Source organism: Heliconius melpomene, chromosome 9 (genome assembly GCF_056956725.1).
Source record: "Heliconius melpomene rosina isolate 202511_hmr_F chromosome 9, ASM5695672v1, whole genome shotgun sequence".
NCBI lineage: Eukaryota > Metazoa > Arthropoda > Insecta > Lepidoptera > Nymphalidae > Heliconius > Heliconius melpomene.
This window is the reverse complement of record NC_140397.1, coordinates 3,789,014-3,811,227: the sequence shown is the minus strand read 5'-3', so window position 1 is coordinate 3,811,227 and position 22,214 is coordinate 3,789,014. Positions and strand designations below refer to the sequence as shown.

The following is a 22,214-nucleotide window of genomic DNA, read 5'->3' as shown; positions in this document are numbered from 1 at the left end:
AATCTGTGTCGATATACTCTCCGCCCGACCCCAGTCAATTAGGAAATCGGCGAGTATGGCGATACAAGTCAGCGGACTGAGATGAAATGCGGTCCTTTTTTGCTTCCTATCCTTGGCAATTTGCATGCTTCTCCTCTAATGATCCCTCAGTTTGTGCGAAGGCTGTAACAGATGTGCTGCGCATGGGTATGGAATATTATATTCCATTCTCTGACGTGCCTCTGTCAAGCAAAGCCCGCCCTTGGTTCGGGCCTGAATGTAAACACGCAGAAGCTCTACATCAACAGGCTTATCGAACCTGGGCAGATGCTCGTAACCGCAAACTAGAGGATGTTCGCATAAAGAAGAAAGCCTACAATTCAGCGGCCAAGTCTTGCAAAAAGGTAATGCAGAAGGCTCGCCTTAAGCACATAAGGCATATAGGGACCAAACTCGCGTCGTACCCAGCAGGTAGTAAAGCGTTTTGGTCCTTATCGAAATCAGTTGAAGCAAACTTCGCTCGCCCTTCACTTCCTCCACTGCTGAAACCCGATGGGTCACTAGCTCATACTTCCGAAGAGAAAGCAAACTTGTTTGCATCTCAATTTGCAGAATCTTCACGTCTAGACGCAGGTGGCGCAGTACCTCCAATACCACCAAAATGTGACACTCTAATGAGTAATATACACATTCACCAAAAGGAGGTGCGCCAAGTTCTACGATGTCTTGACGTGAACAAAGCTAGTGGTCCTGATGGTATATCGGCCATTGTGTTGAGAAATTGTGCGGCTGAGTTGACTCCTGTTTTAACACGCCTTTTTCGACTTTCTCTTACGATTGGACAAGTGCCTAAACTCTGGAAGCTTGCCAACGTGCAACCAGTGCCCAAAAAGGGCAGTCGCGCCGACCCTGCCAATTACAGGCCAATCTCAGTCACGTCCATAATCTGTAAGGTCATGGAACGTGTTCTGAATAATAAACTCTTGGCATACCTAGAAACAAACGACCTGCTCAGTGACCGCCAATATGGCTTTCGGCGTAATCGGTCTACTGGGGATTTTCTAGCGTATGTCACTCATTTCTGGAGTGAGGCCATTGAGAGGTATGGTGAGGCAATGGCCGTTTCTCTTGACATCTCAAAGGCCTTCGACAGGGTTTGGCATGATAGCCTTATAGGAAAGTTACCAGCATATGGCTTGCCCGATGACTTGTGTTCTTGGCTATCGGACTTCTTGAGGGACCGATCAATACGTGTAGTCGTGGATGGCTATTCGTCTGATATAATGGATGTAAATGCCGGTGTTCCTCAAGGGTCAGTGCTCTCTGCAACTCTATTCCTGCTCCATATAAATGATTTACTCATTCCTGGAATTCTTGGGTACGCAGATGACAGCACTGTTGTAGAGCGCTATATGGCTAAAGCAACTGCAAGTGGGCCTGAAATACAATCGCATAGGGATACTATGGTTGAGCGTCTTAATTTGAACCTCAAAGCAGTCTCCGATTGGGGAGATGCTAATTTGGTCAGTTTTAATGCCACTAAGACCCAGGCGTGTCTGTTCACCGCGAAGAAAAGGCCATTCGAATTATCCCCCTCGTTTCGAGATGTATCGGTACCGTTAAGCGACCACCTTGAACTTCTTGGCATTACTCTTTCATCGACTCTTAACTTTGGATCTTACATTGAGTCCAGAGCTCAGTTGGCTGCTAAGAAACTTGGCGTCCTCTCCAAGGTGAGACAGTACTTTACACCTCAACATCTTCTCACACTGTATAAAGCACAAGTTAGACCATGTATGGAGTACTGCTCTCATTTATGGGATGGTTCTGCCAAGTACCAATTACAGACCTTAGAGTCAGTTGAGAGACGAGCCAGAAGGCTAATCAATGACGGGACCCTTGTTGAAACTCAACTGCAGAGCCTTGGCCACCGGCGTAGGGTTGCATCACTGTCTGTGTTTTACCGGATACACTTCGGGGAGTGTGCCCATGATTTACATAGCTTGGTTCCCCCAGCCCCTTTTTACCCCAGAACTTCCAGAAATACAGCTTTACGCCATCCATACACGGTAGAAATTCCTACCGTACGAACGAAACGCTTTGAGGCTACATTCTTTATCCGCACTGCGAGAGATTGGAACTCACTGCCGGCATCTGTATTTCCTGTGACATACAATGTGGGGGTTTTCAAAGAAAGGGTGAATAGGTATTTTCTAGGCAAGCGCGCACCACCGTAGACCGCATCAACGTTCACCAGACTTGATGCGGTCAAACGCAAGCCTATTCCATATAAAAAAAAAAAAAAAAAAGGCATATATCAGTTTCTGGAGTGAGACCTCTCGGACGCCCAAGGAAGCGCTGGTTGGATGTCATGATGCAGCACGTGGTGAGCCAATGGTCTAACCGCCGAGGACGCAAAAGACCGTGCAAAGTGGAGTAGGTTCAGCAGGAAGGCAGACTCTGGCAATAGCCGGGATTAATAGCAGTTAAATTTTTTGTATTGTATCACACCTTAATTAGTATAATTCTATTATATTTTTTACAGGTCAGAATGGTTTAATGGTCAGAATTTAATTTTTAAATAACCACTTTTTAGTTAACATTCGTATGTAATTCATAAAAAAAAATATTTTATTTATTGTCATGTTAACATAATGAGACCGTTGTGACCCAGTGAAGCATTTGATTGAGCCTACCGACCTAGATCGTAGGATGGAATCCAAGACTTTGAAAGATAATTATTGCTTTAAGTTATATTATGTACAGATAATATAATAATATGTTTTTTCCAGTAATATGTAACAAATGAAAATTTTATATCATTTTATCTGAATATTATAGTTTAAATATCAATTCAACTATTAATAATAATAAGAAACGTAATATAAAAAAATAAATCAGCTTCACGGCGTACCCTGCATACAGCAAGGTAGGCAGAGGGAACCTAGTGTTAAGACAAGCTATTCCCCACTGTCCGCCGAATTCTGGAAGCATTGCGTGTTGAGTGGGGGAATCAACGTCGCCCGATACCAGAGTAAAGAAATAGAAATATACATTTAAATAAATATTTCATGTTCTCGTGAGTAGGAATCGAACCCACAACCTCCAGACCGAATAGTTCCTTCCTTTTCTCTTGGCATACAAGCAAAGTAATTTTTGGCACCAAGCTTTATATACCATACTTGAGATAAATATTTAATTAATCTATAATTTTTTTATTTCTTAAAATGAGGTCGATGCGTATTTAACCATCCATAGAGAAATTATAATCAATGTTAAATTTTAAATGGAGGAATAATAATTATAAAGAAATAAAAAGTTTCTTTAAATTTTTCATCAGTTTATTCATTGAACAAAATTATTTAAAGTAGAGTAGAGAGCACCGTTCGCATTCGTTTCTGTATTTGACAAGAAACTATCCACACAAAATTAATATATATTAAGCAAAAATAAAATACACGAAACTATAAATTATGGCAATTTGCGAAATATAAATTTAAACTATTTAAATAAACAATTAATTTCAATCTTATTTTTTTATAAAGTATTTTTAAAGAATTAAATAGTATATATAATGAGTAGTTTATTATTTTTTTAATTAACAAATTGACGTCTAGGTCCCGATCGAAAGTGAAAAATTGCAAATTTCTTTTATTACTGTTTTAAACTATTAACAATGCTAGTTTTCAATTACATACACATTTAAAAAAACGCATAAATATATTAGTTTGAAATTTTGAAAAAAATGCATTATAATTATAGTTATTATTAATTTAAAAGAGGAATTGAAACATTTGCGAATTTTCACATTCGTTATTTTACATGGGGACTATCGAAATTTTCGTTTACGTCTTTAAAAATGAATATCTATAGTTTAAAAGCGCCATCGTAGAGTGAAGGATCTGCTACACGTCCAGTAAACAATAATTGCTTGGTTTGATCGTCTTGGATGAAAAACAGGAAGGGCTTGTTCGCTATAATCTCAGCACTCGGCATTACATCTCCGCCAAATTTGTTCTCCAGTACAAACTCTGTAAGATATAATAAAAAATTTAATTAAATCAACTTCACGCTGTATCCAGCACACGTCAGAGGCAGAGGGAACCTAGTGTTAAAACACTCCTTTCCCCACTTACTGCCGAATTCTGGAGTCTTGCTGGCTTTTGCCTCGACACCAGAGCGAAGAAATGGAAATATAAACGTAAATAAATATTTCACTTCCTCGAGTGGGGATCGAACCCACGCCCGTCGCGTTACAGTCACACCCTTGTGCCGCTGCGCCACGATAGCCTCTAATCATCAAATAAATCATTAAAAAAATCTCTAAGATATAATAAAGTTATATTTAAAATAAAATATATTAGAATATACTTTGTCAATATATTTAATAAAAACGAAAATTGATTTTATTAGAATCTGGTTATTCACTAAAACTTTTTAATGGAAAATCATTAAAAACTAGCATATTTTATTATTAAAATGTTAATAATAAAATATGTTTTTACCTGTTGCCGAATAAGCTACGCTTCCCAATTCATTTACTTCAATTCCCGATCGCTGTAACACTTTGGAGATCTTAAGTCTAGCATTAAGATACTGTCCGCGTGAGATGCCGGGGAACGAAGCTGTGTCCTCGAATGCTTGTCGTATGCCAAGCTGAAACAAAATTTAAATATAAATAATAAAAAATATATATATAAATTTAAATATAAATAATAATAAAAAAATATATAAATTTAAATATAAATAATAATAGTAATAAATGTGAAATTGGCCTGAATATATATTTTTTCAGTTTCAACTATATTCCACGTATACAGTATGTAGGTAGAGGGACGTTCGTTATATTCCACCGAATTCGAGACATTACCAAAGCGAAAAATATGAAATATTTCATTACCTCAAGTAGAAATCGAATTCACAATCGAATTTAATTGACTTAGTATAATTAATATCTTAAATATATTTGAACCTAGTAATAATTGCTTCCACTATATAGGTACAATGTTCCAACTGAGACTATTAGACATATCTACCTAAGCAATTCATATTTTATATTTGTATACTGTACACATAGCAACTAGTCTTAGTACAATAAATATGAATAACGTAAAAAACTTGATATTTCCGCAAGAAACATAAATTTTAATATGACCAAATAACCCAAATAGTGGTGGTTATACCACCAGCTCTTAATAAACAAGAGAGACTCATTTTTTCTCATCACGGTAAAAAAATATTCATTGAAATGAAACGAAAACATCGAAAGGAAATACCCATGTCATTTACATGTTATGGCTCTCGAGCGTGAGGAGGAAAATATGCACTAAACGTAAGAACGTTATGCCAGTGTTGAACTATTTATTCAAATTGAGTATATTTCTCACTATTGTAAACAAAATTAAAAAATATTATAAATATAGGTTCAGATTTTAACTGTCTAGAGGCCAGTCGTGGTGGCGTGTCGACAGGTTATGGGTTCGATTCGCACTCGAGGAAATTAATTAATATTTTTATTTCTTCGTTCTGTTTGCTTCTCAACACGCAATACCTCTAGAATTCGATGGAAAGTGAGGAGCGAGGTGTGTTAACCCTAGGTTCCCTCTGCCTACCCTGCTATATGCGGTTACAGTATGAAGTAGAACTAATATCTTAAATTTTAAACAACTGCGATCGAAAAAAATCAGTCGGTATTAATCCAAACAAAATTAAATTCCCAATCCAACTGTAGGATGCTAAGTATGAGCCTAATTATCCACTATGGTCGTGGGTTCGCATCTGTCCTGACGTAAAATGTATAGTTAGAATGTATCGAGCTACATATATATATGATTTTTGTATTATACTATAGCAACGTAATTTCTATTACAGAGGACCAAAAATAAACTATGACTAGGTTATATCTGCCTAACATTAAATATATGGGAATTACGCGAAGGTGCATATAATGATATGACGCCAGTTGTTATTTTAAATGACTGTCGATTTGTAATTTAAATATTTATATTATAATGACTATAACATATTTAAGAACGACTTTATATAACAATATTTATAAATTTCTTCGAAGCTTATTAAATTACTTACATGCCTATTTTGTTTAAGCGCTATTTTTTTTCTAGTACTGTCATATATAGTAGGCTGAGGAAATTTTGTGTTAGGACACTCCGTGCTCCAGCGGAACTTAACGCCAAGTTTTTCACTAGAGCGAAGATCTCAGCCCCAGCTTTCGTGTTTATACTCAAACGCTTCCACTGTAGCACGAGGATCTCTAACTCATTTACTTAACGTTTAATTTACTAAATAAAGCTATTTATAATTATAATTTTAAAAAAATTTTACCTCTCTTAAAACTCCGTCTAATAAAGAAGTATATTCGAACTGGAACTTGGGAAGTGTAACATCGACGAGGCGTTCTTGTAAATAATTCAGTTCCGAGCGCAGGTCGCTCAGCTCGTTGAAAATGGACGACAAGCCCGTCAGAGAGTTTGGCAGTATGATATACATTGCAAATTTGTTTCCCTGAAAAATATAAAGTATAAGTAATCAGTATGTATTATAAATAAATTAAACTTTTCAATAAATCGTAAAAATATTATTTTGCAATAGTATTTTTTTACGGAGCATACGCATGTAGGCAGAGGGAGCCTAGTGTAACACACTCCGCTTCCTAATTTCCGCCGAATTCTGGGAGCATTGCGTTTTGAGTGGCGCAATTCAACGCCGCGTTTAGCCTCGACAGCAGAGCGAAGAAATGACCATATAATTTAATTTTCTCGAGTGGGAATCGAACCCACAACCGTCGTTATAGTTCCAAGTGTGTAAGTTTTCATTCCCAGTCGAGAAGATGAAATATTTATTTAAATTTATATTTCAATTTCTTCGCTCTGGTGGCGAGGCGTTGAACTCCGCCGCTTAACACGCAATGCGGCGGAAAGTGGGGAACGGAGTGTTTTACACTAGGTCCCCTGTGCCTACCCAGCTACATGCGGGATTCAGCGTGAAACCGAAATATAAATGCACACTTATATTTTATAATATATAAATTTCACTTCTAAGTTACACTTAATTGACACTTACTGCGTACGCCATCCTCAATATTTTAGCATTGTAGCGAGCAGATTCAGTATAGTAAAATTTGTTCCTGACATTCATGAAAGGAACATCTTTTTTCAGAATTGGTGAAATATAGAAAACGTCATTCTTGGTTTCATTTGTAGGAAACTGATGGCGCCAAGTGCCTTTAAAAAATATTGTGTTCAGGACTAGACCGGAGACACCGGAGACATCATCTGAAAACATTTTAAATAAATCATTGGTAACAATTTTATTTCGACGAAGCTTTATGAGCTTGAAAGAAAATTGGGGAAAGTTGTAGGGCAGGCGCACAAATATGCGACTGTAACGTGACGGTTGTAGATTCGATTCCCACTCGGGGGAATGAATTATTATTTATTAATATTTTCATTTCTTCGCTCTGGCACCAAAGCGAAATCGCGGCGAGTTTCACCAGTCAATACGCAATACCTCGAAAAATTTGATGAAAGTGGGGAACGGAGTGTTTAACACACTAGGTTCCCTCTACCTCCCCGCTATAGCGGGATACAGCTAGAACCTATTATCATATTATTACTCACCAGGTACTACTAAATTAGTTATTCTCCCTTGAGTGTTATTGGCGACCCATTGGTTAATGCCCTTTGATGCACTTATAGGATCACTAAAGTCCAAAGATTTTATTTCAGTCTTGTAGAACTGCTCCGATATGGCAGCGAAACGCTGTTGAGGTACTATGTGACCACCAACATATATCCTGCTGCCCAAATTCAATATGTACTGCGAAGATTTCGTCTATAATATTAAGAAAACAATTAATCAATGAAATAAATAGTAAATAGAAAAAAAAAACATATTTCTAAAATATATATTTTTGGTCAGTACATAAACTAGGGGAAACAACGTGCTCTTAGAAGTTATTAAAAATACGGAACCCATTAAATAGCTGTAGAAATGAATATAAATAGGACAAAAGAAAAAATTAACCTGATATTAATTAAATAATATAACAAACATTAAGGATAAAGAAATCGAACTTACATGTAACGAATCTAGAATAGTTGCAAACTTCTGCCTTACAACATTGTTGTCTCTGTCCAGGCCTAATACTGATGAGAGTTCCGTTTTAGTGGCACCTGTAGCAGCCTCCATGAGGATGGCCAAAGCTAATTTCAATCCTAGTGGTGAAATTAAAAGATTTTCTTGGGAACCTGACGCCACACGCTGAAATGTGTTGATAGAATAAAGTTATTAGATATAACTAGAATATCAAATCAAACCATTACGTAAAGCTATTGTTCTATTTTCTCATAATTTGTCTCTTCATCTTAAATAATGTTACATAAAAATTGGTTTTTAATTTTTAATTATTTGGTAAAGTGGGGAACGTAGTGCCTTAACACTAGGTTTCCTCTGCCTACCCTGGTGTGTGCGGGATACGGCGTGAAGCTGAATTTATTTATTTAATAGATATGTTACTGTAATTTACCTTCGTGAGAGTCCAGTCGAACTTGTCATAGTCGACGATTGATTGTACGAATTGTGTGTCATCATCATTGATGCTTATTTGACTTTGTGCTGGTGAAACAGGTACAGCCTGAGCTAAAGCTACTTTTGGAGGGTCACTTGCCACTTTATCTGGACTTCCAAAAACACTTTCTAATAGTTCCGGTGTGATGGCTATGTTGGGACTGCATGTCGTTAATGAAGCTGAAAATTAAACATAAAGTTTTATGAGATTATTCCAAATATCCCTTTGACATCTGTTCTATACAATTATTTACGAAAAAGATTTTTTTTCAAATATATTTATATTGAATATATTTTATGATACACTAGAAGTAATTAAGAAATATGTTTATATTTTTTTTTTTAAATCAACAGCCATAGTAGGTACATACGCTCAGAACTCTTAAATTAAGGGGAAAACCTAAGCAGAGCGTGAGTTTGAGATTATGCTTGCACGTAAGCATAACAAACCGGTTGAGTTCGTGCTTATTGTGTTTAATGATTGGGGCATAGTAGGTAGTTGCTATACAAAAATCTAGACCATTGGATTTGGACCTAAGAGGTCAATTGTATTGTTATTATATATTCAAATTCAAAATATATTTTATTCAAATAAACTATTAAAAGCACTTTAAATCGTCGAATAAACATATAAACAAAAAGCTACCACCGGCTCGGAAGGCAGTTCTGCTGAGAAGAGCCGGCAAGAAGCTCAACAGTTGCTCTTTTCAAAGTCATTATACATGTATGTAAATGGCATTTAATGACAAAAAAAAATTCAATGCAAAAAAATATATAATTTCATTCAGTTAAATCGGTAAGATTTAATATGTTGATATTACGTGTGTGACTGTGATTGCGACAGGTTGTAGGTTCGATTCTCACTTGAAGAAATAAAATATTTAATATTTTCATTTCTTCGCTCTGGCATAAAGGCAATACGCGGCATTCAGATCCGCTACTTAACATGCAATGCCTTCAGAATTCGACGGAAAATGGAGAACAGAGTGTCTAAACATTAGGCTCCCCCTACCTACCCTGCTGTAAGCAGGACACAGTGTGAAGCTAAAAAAATATCATAATAATTAAATGTAAGTATTCCAAACAGGACTCGGGCAATAATTTAGTTTTTAGGCGAAGATATAATTTCCTAGATAAATATTTTAAAAAATATTTCATTCCTTATCAAGAGAATTTTGTTATAGTTCATTACGTAGACAAAATTATATAGTATATCTCTATTTCATAGGCGATTAGGATGACCTTTGAAACGACCCAACGATATGACCAATGTAAATGGCCATTATAATAAAATTAAATTTTCTACCAATTACAATTTACAACTGATATTTAATTGATTAAACTCGATGACAGATTTAATTTAAATTAAAATCAAATTAAAAACAGCTTCACACTGTATTCCGCAGACAGCAGAGACACAAGTAGGAAGAGGGAACCTAGGGTTAAGAGTTATGATACTCCGTTCCACGCTGTCCTCCGAATTCTGGAGGAGTTGCGTAACATTAAAATTTATAATATATAAACGTTTAGCTAAAAAAGTTTTGGTAAATATATTTTGTCAGTAAGAAAGGAAATCTACATATAGTTTTTTATTTCAAAAAAAATAGCTTGCCATCCAACTCTTCAAAGTGATGTATTATTTTTATTTATGAACCGTTTTAAATAAAACAAAAATTAAATGTTAAGAAAAGTTCTTTAGTTAATGAAAACTGAGATGAAAGACGTGCCAAACGCATAGACAAACTGACAAAATCTTTAAAAAACACTGTTTTGGGTTCACAACATTGATTCGTGCCCCAATAATTATTTATTTTTGTCATATATCTCCCATATATAGAAGCGATCAGTTGCAATTTTATTATATGTATAAATAACATAGTCTGGACGTTGTATTTTTCACATATAAATATAGCATTAAGAAACACAAACGAGGGCGCCGTAGTGGCGCAAAGGATGATAATTATAAATTCCCCACTCGGGGAAATAATTACGTACATATATTATTTTCCCCACTCTATTAAGATAAAGTATTGAGTTTCTCTATTAAGATAAATGTAAAAAAATATATATTACATATGTCAATAATAAACATCTATTTAGTTGTAATTACTTCAATTAAATTAGGTATGGATATTGACTTGATTGATAGTTATTATTTCAATAAAATAGCTTGGGTTTTCTTCTATAAACTATATAAATATATGAATTTTGCGAATTAATCATCTCACGACGAATGAAGAGAACATATGGGTTAGTGGTTAGAGCGTTTGGACGGTTTTCCAGAGTCGCGGCTTCAAATCCCGCTACGTACAAATTTTTATACGTTTTCTAAATAATAATTGCACGAAATCAATTAATGTAAAGAAATGAAAGCTTGCATGGTAATGACAATATTAACGTCAAAACAATTGATTATTATATTTATGACCTAAATAAACATATGTTGATATTATAAAAAACATTGCAACTTTTCTGTAGACAATTACTTACTTATTTTTAAACAAATTTATGTATTTTTTTAATATATCGATAGTCCCTAGGTAAGTATTGAAAGTAAAAAATCGCAAATATTTTAATTGCTCTTTTAGAAGTACTAAGAAGAGAAGTTTTAATAATATTTTTGGTTTCAAAATTTTTAAAAAATCGTATAGGTAAATGTGTTTTTTTATACGTGTGTGTAATCGAAAACTACCCTTATAGTAGTTCATAACGACAATAAAAAATACTTGCAATTTTTCAGCTTTAGCTTTTCATTTTTGTAAAAACCACTTAGGTATTACTAAGTACATATATTAAGTACGAACTTAGGTATTATATGAGGAACAAGTGTTATATTTCTGTATGACGTCACAGTTCAGTATTGTTTGTTTATACTATAAATTTAATGGTACCGTATATTTGAGAGTTAACCTGGGAATTCACAGGTCAGGGTCATTAGTCATACCCATGACTTCCAAGTAACTACTATCTTTTCCTCTTCATAAAGTTTCTTAAAACACAATGTTTTTTTTTAATATACGAGTACATCTGTTAGATATAAGCTTAAGCTGTCAACTTTAAATTATTCTTCTAATGCAAAAATTCTTAAAGAAACCATATCCCAACAATAATTAGCTTTTATAATAATAAACTTACCGAAAAAAATCACTAGAAAAAACTTCATCATCGCACTTGTTTGTGAATAAGGAAAAATGGTTTGATAAAAACAAGGACGCTTCAAAGCCGGATTTCGTATATTTGTTTAAAAACTTATGAAACCTAATATAATAGACACTAAACAAAATGTATTTATATTACTTATTTTTCACTTTATTTATTTACATTATTAAAATAAAATAGAATACGTGTCGGTTACGCAAAGTGTAAATCACAACTGAACTGATGATATTCGCTAGGAAGGCCCTCACAACCGGTTCAATGACGATAGCGTGCTTTTAATAAAATATTTTATATTGTTAATAGCGTTATGGGTATTTTTTTATTCAATTCAAAATATCTCAGTCGGTGACGCTAATAATAGCGCAGAGGCAGGAGTGTGGAACTGTTAACGTAATCGGGGGTTCGATTCCCACTCGAGGATTTCTCGAATGGGAATCGAAAATATTCAATATGTTTAAATAATTTAATCGTTGTCTAGGTACATCTGTATATAGGTTCTAACAATATTTAATTTTATAAATATCTTAATTTTGATGCTTTAAATAGTACATTTATTGTGTAAACGTAAATGCAAGCTGCGAAAGCTGTGAAAGTTTAGAAAATATGAATAATATTGTTTAACTTCTTTAATATACACGTATGCCACTGACATATTTGTCTGTAAGCAACGGTTGTAGATTTTATTGTTATACGGTAGATAATAGTAGGTAATACAGCGTTGAATTCCACCAACTTAGCTTTATCCGTATTCTTTCATCACTCGACGTGCCCAAACCAGGTGAGCATGTTCTTCTCCATTCTCACCGTGACATCCTCGCTAGTACCTGCCAAAGTGGCGTAGCTAGGGTATTTGCTGCCCGGTGCGGCTTAGGGGACTTGATGCCCTTTAAAATGGTGTAAGGTCTAAAAAAAAAAAACAAAGTGATCGTCGACGTTGATGCCCCTTTCCTTTGGATGAGTTCTAAAAAAAACAAAGTAATCGTCGACTTTGATGCCCCTTTTCCTTTTGATGCCCGTTGCGAATGCTCCGCTCGCACCCCCCTAGCTACGCCATTGACCTGCCATTCTATGTATCTCTTATTTATGGATTCGGTCTGCATATTAAATGCTACTTTTGACTTTCGATTCCCATTCGGTGAATTAAGTTACTTTCGTATCCTCACTTTGCTACCAAGACAAAGTGCAACGTTAATTTCCGCTATTTATCACGCAATATCTTGAATTGGGTGGATTATGAAAACCAGAGTGCCTTGACGCTAGGTTCCCCCTGCCTTCCCTCCTATAAACAATATTAATTATTATTATATTTCTTCAATAAATAAGGAATAAAACTAAAAACATGAATAATCTCTGCTATTATTCAGTACTTTAAAGAGTATCAGCTATTTAATCGACAAGCAGACATTGCTGCCAGTATGCCATACGATATTTTTTGTAATCAGCGACGGAAAAACCAGTAGGTACACGACGCACGACATAAGCTAGGTACCTACTAGTAACCACAAGTTGTATTTGTATTTAATAAAAAAACCTATTTCAAATTCATTCACCTTCATTCTGTTCTGTTAGTAATAAGAACAACATTATTATTTTTAATGTAAAACCAAGTAAAATACCATTAATTTCCAAAAAGAATGGAATACAATAATAGTGTTTTTAATATTAGTATGATTTCAGGTATAGTAATAAATGATAAGCCATATATTCCACGGAATATTGAGAGCAAAGGAGAAAGAAATCAATTGGAAAACAATTGCAGGAATTCACTAAAAAAATAGAATTAGAAGAAGAATAGAAATAGAAGAGAAAAACACAAAGCCTCGAGTCTACACTCTGCAGGTGCTGTACTAATGTCATAATAATTACAATTTGTGGGATTATAACCTGATCCTGTTAATATTATAAATATGAATGTTTGTGAGGATGAGTGTTTGTCTCACTACACGCAAAAACTACTGAACTGATTTAGATAAAACTTTACAGTAATATATATTTTGTAAAAATTTGGCATAATTTGGCTATAATATAATAATAAATTCCAGCGAACGGAGCCGCGCGTAAGCCGCTAGTATATCATAAGATTACGACTGGTATAACGTCATTGTTTGTATTCTTAATGACGTTTTCGCGTACTTCCTATTGGTAGTGCAGTTGTTTCATCATCATTACTGAGAACCTGTGAGGTCGGCAAATATATTTAGCATCATAAAAACTCAAGCTTTAGGCCATTAAAAATTTTGCTTTTTTTATCGTTTCTACCATATGTAAAACAGTGTAATATTTAATACGAGTTCGCCCCATAACAATATAATGTCGGTCTAAAAGATAATTTACTTAAGTAACTAAAAAGGATATTTTATAATCAGTTACACGCTTGTATCCTACAAATAGTAGTAGTAAATAGCAGGGGGACCTAGTGTTAAGACACTCCATTCTTCACTTTCCGCTGAATTTTTTGAGGGATTGCCTGTTAAGTGGCGGATCTCAACACCGGGCTTTTGCATCAAGGCCAGAGTAAAGAAATGAAAATATTAATAAATAATATTATACTAATAATAATAAATAATAACGCAACCATCGTTTTATGGTCATACCTTGTTGTGCCTTTGCCTGGACAGCCTCTATTTATAAATATGGAATTTATTTTTATCTGTAACGAAGTTATATTTATTGAAGCAAATGAGAATGACTCACACTTAGTTCATTTCTTGTTAATCGCACATGTGGAATTTACTTACATGTTAAAAGTAAACGTACGTTTCCAGTTACTCACATTTATTATTCTCTAAATTAAAAAAAATCCTATCGGAATATACTAAGAATATATACATATCTAGTTTAAAAATAAATGTGCCAAATCATACGTAACTTTAAGACAACATTGGAAAACAAGGATTATTTTATTAGTGACTTAATTTATATAAAGCTGCTAGACGCGATATTTGTAAACTAGCGAGAACACTGTTTTTATGTCTGTAGCACATCTCTCCGTCGTCTCAGAGTCTCAGTGCGCACCCTGCACTTATAGGTTACGCCGCCCCTGTGCATGAGAATAAAATAATTTTATTTTCACATACACTTAGTCCAAACATTATTTATAATTTCACTTTAAGGAAAGTAAATAAAAAAAAACTTAAATGCTTCATAAATTTTATTCATATTTATAATAAAATAACTTTTTTTTGTCGTAGTTCATATAAGATTTAATAAAAAATATAACTGGCATGTGTGAACGAAATGTAAATTATACGAGAGATTCATGGGAAAAACAAAGATAAGTGCGTTGACCCATAATATATTTAAATACTATGTTATCATATAAGTATACAATATAAGTAAACATTTATGTGGGAAATATAATTTTTCATCAAAAATTGTTTATAAAGTTTATTTACAGATGAATGAGGTGAATGAAGAATGAGGTGAGGTGATGGATAGAGAAAGAATTATTGTATAACAATAAGTATATAACATCTTAAAAAGTTATCGGATCAAGAACTGGATGCAGATCCTTTTATTTGAGATGCCACGTTTTATTAGGAGGTTCAACCTGGAGCCCCCGACGGCCTGGACAGTTTTCCCGTCGTTCCCAATATTTTTAATTTTTTTTTGTTTAAGTTTACGCTGCATCCCGCGCATATCTGGCTAGGTAAAGGGAACTTGGGAGACTAGTGTTAAGGACACTGTCCGTCCAGACGCCAGTCTGTTCCCTACTTATCAAATTCTGGAGGCATTATGTTTGAACGGCAGAACTCAACTCACTGTGGTGTGGAGACAATACCACGGGGTATTGTCTCCACACCACAGTGAAGATATTATATATTAGCTATATAATATCTTTATTGTTGTTAATTTATATTTGAAAATGTAATGCTTTATTGTATAATAAAAGTAATTTAATGTTGGGGAAGCATTTAGATTAATATTTTCCCAAGTGGGACTAGCAAGCTGCATGAATATTGAAGTATATCAACGTTATTTATGTAGGGAACTATTTTATTTATGTTTATCATTTATTTAATATGCGTTATTTATATATTCGAATTCCATGTTTTTTTAGTCAATATTTTTAATAAACGTAACACAAGAATATTATGTTTCTTTTTTGTTCAATAAAGCCAACAAGTTTTATATATTAATTCAATCGGACTTCAGAATATAAAAACACAAAATAAAAGTTAAAACATGTCAAAAAAAATACTTTTGGAATGTAAAAAAATATCAAAGTTTTGAGCCATCTGGAATATTGTCATATACAATTTTATTAATGTTATTATTTATATTGGAATACAGTTAAAAATAAAAAGGAAAACCACTTTACCTCAAAGAATGATAAGATATGAATATAAATAATAATATTATATATTTTATATAATTAGTAATAATGGATGACGATGACAAAATATAAATATTCTCATGTTGTTTTTCATTTTCATAATATAACTATTATTATTATTTTTTTATCTGTGCGAAAATTTCTTTAGTTACACCCATGGTATCAAAACTATATACAATATGAAACCAATATAAACTAAAGAAATGAAAGAGAATAACAAATGTTTATCAAGTTTTTATCAAATAAAGACATATTTAATACCCTTATTGGTAAAATAAACACAAGTCTAAAAAAATTAAAATTGATAAAGCTGTATTGATGGCCAGAATATTACAATAATTTTAGTAACCTCACTTAAGGTTATTTAATATGAAGATATATATACATATTTAAAATTGCAATTCAATAACACTATACATATTAAAACTGTAATGTTTATTTATTATAACTTTTTATTAAGGTACTGTGTGTTAAATTATATATATATTTTTCATTTTTTCTATATTTTCCTTGGCCTCGGTATATAATCTTCGGGTGTACTTGTAAATAGTACTGTTAATACCCAAAAATGTAGACCAATCTGTAGAAATAAGGAAATTTTCTATTAAAAGTCTAATATAAATTTGTTATACTAGAGGCCAGTCATGGTGCAGGCGCACGAAGTGTGACTTTAAAATCGACTGGTTGTGGGTTCAATCACCATTTGAGGAAATGAAATATTTATTTAAATTTATATTTCCATTTCTTCGCTCTGGTGTCGAGGCAAAGTGCGGCGTTGAGTTCCGCCACTTAACACGCAATACCTCCAAAATTCGGTGAAAAGTTGGGAACAGAGTGTCTTAACACTAGGTTGCCTGCCTACCCTGCTGTGCGTGGGATACATGTGAATAAGAAAACAAAACAAAATCTTACCATATAGGCCAAAATAAGTATCCTAAATATAGGGAATCTCTTTATAATAACACCAATTCGTAGGGACAAGGCTGAAAATGGGGACGAAGTATAGCTTTTAGTCCTTCGATTATTATCATCTTGTAAGTGGACTATACTGTGATTGATCTTTGATTGGAGCGATGCTATTTCGGATCTATGTTTGGACTGAAAAATTAATAGATATTATATAAATGACCAATATGGCACAACGGCGTGGGTTCGATTTTACACTAGAGAGGGAATTATTTACATTTCTTCGTTCAGGTAACAAGGTGTGGCGTGGATTTCCGCCATTAAACACACAATATCTCGATAATTGTGTGGGGAATGGACAATCCGTGGACATAAGGTCACAATAGTGATTTAACACTTTTTTATATTGATTAAATTGATAGATAGATAAAAATGGAGCTACCAAAAAGTTTATTTTATATAAAATATATGTAAAATATTTCAAAAGTTATTTCCACAATTAGAATTTTATATAAACAAAAAAATCTTTATTTTTTCGTACAACTACAGCAAAACAGCGTAAATCAACGTATTTATATACAATCCAATAACTGTTAAAATAAGAAGAAAGAACAAAAAAAATGACTAGTATCAACTAAATTTTAAAAAAATCACCTGCAATTTATCTAACTGTATTCTCAAAATATTATTATCGGCCAACAAATTATCTATCTTCTCTTGTTTTTGCATTAACATTTGTGTTAGATAATCAATTTTTTCGTTATCAACATCTTTTATTTCATAGTCGGCGACATTTAAAGCGCCTGTGTGTGCACTAGACGTCGTATCTCTTAAACTATTAAGTTCATCCTCTTTATCTTGTAAAGATGTTCGTAGATTCATTATTGTTTGGTGTGTATCTAATTGTAATTTTTGTATTTCCTGAAAAACATTATGAAAAGATATAAAATAACAATTTTAGATAACGTCTAGCTGTATTTTTTACTAGTGGACCCGGACGCGGATACGCCTGCTTAAACTATAAGAATATTTATTAAATATATTATTTTCAGTTTTCAATAGAATTAGTCAGAAAATATAAGCTTAAATAATCAAAAAGAATAATAAGTAGAGACATATTATTAGAAAAAATATCTGAGAAATTGAAAACCAACATAAGAAGTAAAAGTAACTAAAGAATATTCTTAATATTAGAAAAAATACCTAGAACCCGTACCTAAAAGGATACTTTTTGCCAGCAATATCACATAAAATAAGAAGAGAACCAAAGTGTATTTTAAATATAACAGCAAATAAAGTTCGAAAATGTATGAAAATTTATAAAACCATCAACTTCATCTGCCCGTTCGCGTCGGTCATAGGTACTCATACTATGCCGCCCGAAGGCTAGGTCATTTGGAATCAGTGACATCTCCTTAATTATTTATTAGAATGTTATACAGTAAACTATAATTTCAATCTAGATAAAATGCTAAAAGTGACTATTATATTTATTTTCATAAGGATGAATATCAAAATGTCGCGGTAACGGTTGCGTAGCGACGCGACGGTTGTTATTAACATGGCAGAATAAATTGCATGTCAAATTAGAAAGTACTTTAAAATATAATAGTTTATATGTGTAATGTAATATTATATAGCCTATAGCACTTCTGAAGAATGCAGCTTTCATACAAAACAAAAACAATGTAAATCGGACCAGTAGATCCAGAGATCTTAGCGTTCAAACAAACAAACAAACAAACAAACTCTTCCGCTTTATTATATTAGTATAGATTTGTCACACTGGTTTTGTCTTATACAAAGTGGGGACATATCTAAACACTAAGTTAAGATATGTTAAGTTAGTAGTTAGTTAAAATCAGCTTCACGCTGTATCCCGCACACAGCAGGGTAGACAGAGGTAACCTAATCTTAAGACTCCGTTCGCCACTTTCCGTCAAATTCTGGAGGCATTGCGTGTTGAGTGGCGGATCTCAACGCCGCGCTTTAACTCGATACGGGAACGAAAAAATGGAAATATAAATTTAGATAAATATGTCATCTCCTCGAATAGGGATCGAACACACAACCAGTTAGTATTACAGTCACACTTTGTGCTCCAACTGGCCTCAAGTACGTAAGTCAGTTTACACAAAAAAAATTGAAATAAATACCTTTCTCAAATGAGCACAATTTCCCTCTGCCCTATTTCTTGCAAGTCTTTCTTCCTTTAACGTATCTCTTAAAGCTGTGACCACACGTTCAGAAGCAATGTGTTGCTGTTCCAACTGGGTTATGTTACGTTTCATTTCTTCATATGCATTTTGTATTTGAGTTACGGCATAAGATAGACTCTCTTTTTCATTCCTATATACAAATACATACATACATATTATTATTATTAATTTAAATATGTCAACAAAACAATTATATTGAATATTTTTCAAACAAATGGTCATATCAGGAGCAACTAGGGCAAATTGAAAAAATATTTTTAAGTTTAATGATCAATTTATTAAGGAAAGCTATGGGTTGTAATATATCATATTAGTAGTTTCATTTTTATCCAATACACCTGTGGTGAGAGTTCGCTCAGGCACTTATATACTATAGTATTAATATAATATGAGTTCTAAATATAATATTATATGGGAGATGCAGCCTGAAGCTAAAAGAAAATAAAAAAAATAATACTTACTTTAAACTTTCAATTTGTTCCAACAACAATTTATTATCTTCAGGTATATTAGCACCATCTTTCATCGATTGTATCTGATTGTCTTTGGCATATAGCATAGTTTTTACTCTTAATTTGTATCCCTCCCAGTCTTTTTCCAATCTATGGCACTCGGCTACTGTTTTCTCTAAGTTTATCTGCTGTTCACTTATTGTTGTTTGTGCGTGTCGCAATTCATTCTCTAATTTTATATGTACAGTATTTTTAAAGCTCAGTTCCTCTGTTAATTGTTTTACTCTGGAATAATTTAAATGGCTCTTAGGTTTTTTTTATGTATTATATAAACAATATTTTTGAAGATTCTATTATTTTTTATGTATACATTTGTAGTGCTAAATATACAATGCACATGTCATTTATAATAATTGTGCAATAATATGCAGATACAAAAATCTGTAGTTCATTTTGCTACAAAAATATTTCAGTTTAATAATATCCATGCGAGAAACAAGAAATGTAATTAATGAATTTTCCTGAATCCCATCAAACTCACAACCAGTATATAAAAAAATTATAAACAGCTTACCTCTCATCTAATTTCTTATTTGTATCATTAAGTATGGAAATGGTGGACTCTAGTTCATTGTTTTGTGCTTTATATTTATTAATTTCAACACTGTCCACATCCATTATATTGATTTTTGACAGCAATTGTGTTGCCAACGATTTTTTTTCTTTATTTAACAAGTCATTCAATTTTTCACTACTTTCTAGTTTAATTTTAGTAGTCTTGAGTTCTGAAAAAAATTTAAATAGCTTTGTTATTATATTTACGAGAGTCACTCTATAATTTATACAGAAATGTGCAATTACAAAATACATTGATTCGAAGATTACTTTCTTATCAATAAATACATTAAATTCTTCCAATGAAAGGTTTCAAATAGGCCCACATTGAGCTGCAGTATATAATAATATATTTAAAAAAATTGTAAAAGCAATGTAAAGAAATAAAACAGATAAAAAAATATAATTTTCTATTCAAGAATATTATTATTTAAACCATGAAATAATAGGTTTAGTTTACAATACAAATATACATATGAGTAGAATCTGTACAATTTACATGTAAATACTAGTAGTACTAATCTATAATACTTAAACAATTAAAATAGATATATAAATACACACCATCTTCAGTTTTGCGTAATCTATCTAGCAACTCTGAAACTTCTCTGTTTACTACATTAAGTTCGTTTTTCAACATAGCATTTTCAACTTCTAGGTTTTGCATGTTATATGTTAATTTTTCAGTATTTATAAATTCCAAGTCTGATGGCAAGCTGTATCCTAAAAGGTATATATTATTTTATTTAAAAATATATGAAACTGAACACCAGCTACAATTGTGTATACTTACTTCTATGCCTTAAACCAAATTGGTTAATAGATTCGTTATTATAGTCTTTATTTACACAAGTCTTAGGGCCATTTTTGCTTGTGTATGGGGGTTTTCGCAAAGGTGCTTGTCTACTGACATTTTCCACCCCATTTCTCATGTTATCATAATGTTTTGTCATGGATCTGGCTTGTCTCGTGGGTGGAGTTTTGTTTGCAGCTGTGCCATTAGACTTAGTTTCGGAAATTGAACTATTTTTCTTAACGCTACGAGGAGTCGTCTTTTTCTTTTGCCCCCATGCACCATCAGGATGAAGGATAAAATCATTTTTGGTTTCTTTTACACCATTGTGATTACGTAAAACTACACCTGTCTGTTCGTCAAGGTTGTTGAGGAGGCTTTCAGCCTTGCCAGCGAGATCCGAGAACCATGACATTTATAATAGTAGTTTCACAAAATTTTGCAAGGAATACTTCACAAACATTTGATCAATTTGTGTTATCAGGTGAGAATAAATTATTTTGCATTAGTTTTAAACCAAATTATTGGATATGCACTATATATCAATGAAATTACAGACCAAAATTTTCCTTTCATTAGAAATAAAATAGGTACACATCGCTCGCGTCACAACATATCCACTTTCGTGACAGCCATATGTCACTCAAACATGACAGTGACACGTAAACAACACAAAAGAAGTTGCAATGGCATATGCATACGAATTACAAAAAGTTTATTACACACAGTTTACATACGGCATACTGGATGGTATTTGTATCATATATTTATATGATATTCATATGTGTTATAATGCCACCGCGTGTTTAACAACTGTAGATGACTAAATTATTACAATGCTTAATTATTGTGCTACAAAATAATAGATCTTGACCCCGAAGTTTTTCATTGCTTTATAAATTTAAATACTCTACATTATTCGCTACACCCTAATCGAAAATTATACTTTTAGTATGTATAAAAGTAAGGTATAAAACCTTTAGCAATACCAATTTCCAAGCCAATTTTGATAAATGATATTTTATAATCTCTTAAATTGTGATATAGTTCGCAAGGCGTAAACTAAGAGTTGCATTTCAGTGCCTCTAAAATCCACTGTTACAAAATTTTGTCATAAAAAGTCCAATAAAAAAAATAAGAGTTGATAATGAATCGCTCCGTTATATTAT

General features: G+C 33.0%; 2 protein-coding genes across 2 annotated transcripts; both read right to left on the bottom strand.

Annotated features, from left to right (window-relative positions):
* Positions 1-3,298: 3,298 nt before the first annotated feature.
* On the bottom strand, positions 3,299-11,944 carry LOC146536225 (serine protease inhibitor 27A-like). The gene is made up of 8 exons (XM_085190311.1): positions 11,701-11,944; positions 8,525-8,745; positions 8,077-8,259; positions 7,617-7,830; positions 7,060-7,271; positions 6,322-6,501; positions 4,485-4,635; positions 3,299-4,010 (listed from the first exon to the last, which is right to left on the bottom strand). Exons 1-8 carry the CDS (start codon positions 11,729-11,731, stop codon positions 3,847-3,849), a joined length of 1,356 nt encoding a protein of 451 aa, XP_085046437.1. The 5' UTR covers positions 11,732-11,944; the 3' UTR covers positions 3,299-3,846.
* Positions 11,945-14,857: 2,913 nt separating this feature from the next.
* Positions 14,858-21,690, bottom strand: LOC146536224 (golgin subfamily A member 5-like). The gene is made up of 8 exons (XM_085190403.1): positions 21,046-21,690; positions 20,817-20,975; positions 20,212-20,422; positions 19,647-19,922; positions 19,123-19,315; positions 17,621-17,887; positions 16,973-17,158; positions 14,858-16,640 (listed from the first exon to the last, which is right to left on the bottom strand). The coding sequence occupies exons 1-8, from the start codon at positions 21,458-21,460 to the stop codon at positions 16,560-16,562; spliced, it is 1,788 nt and encodes a 595-aa protein (XP_085046529.1). The 5' UTR covers positions 21,461-21,690; the 3' UTR covers positions 14,858-16,559.
* Between the last annotated feature and the right edge of the window lie 524 nt (positions 21,691-22,214).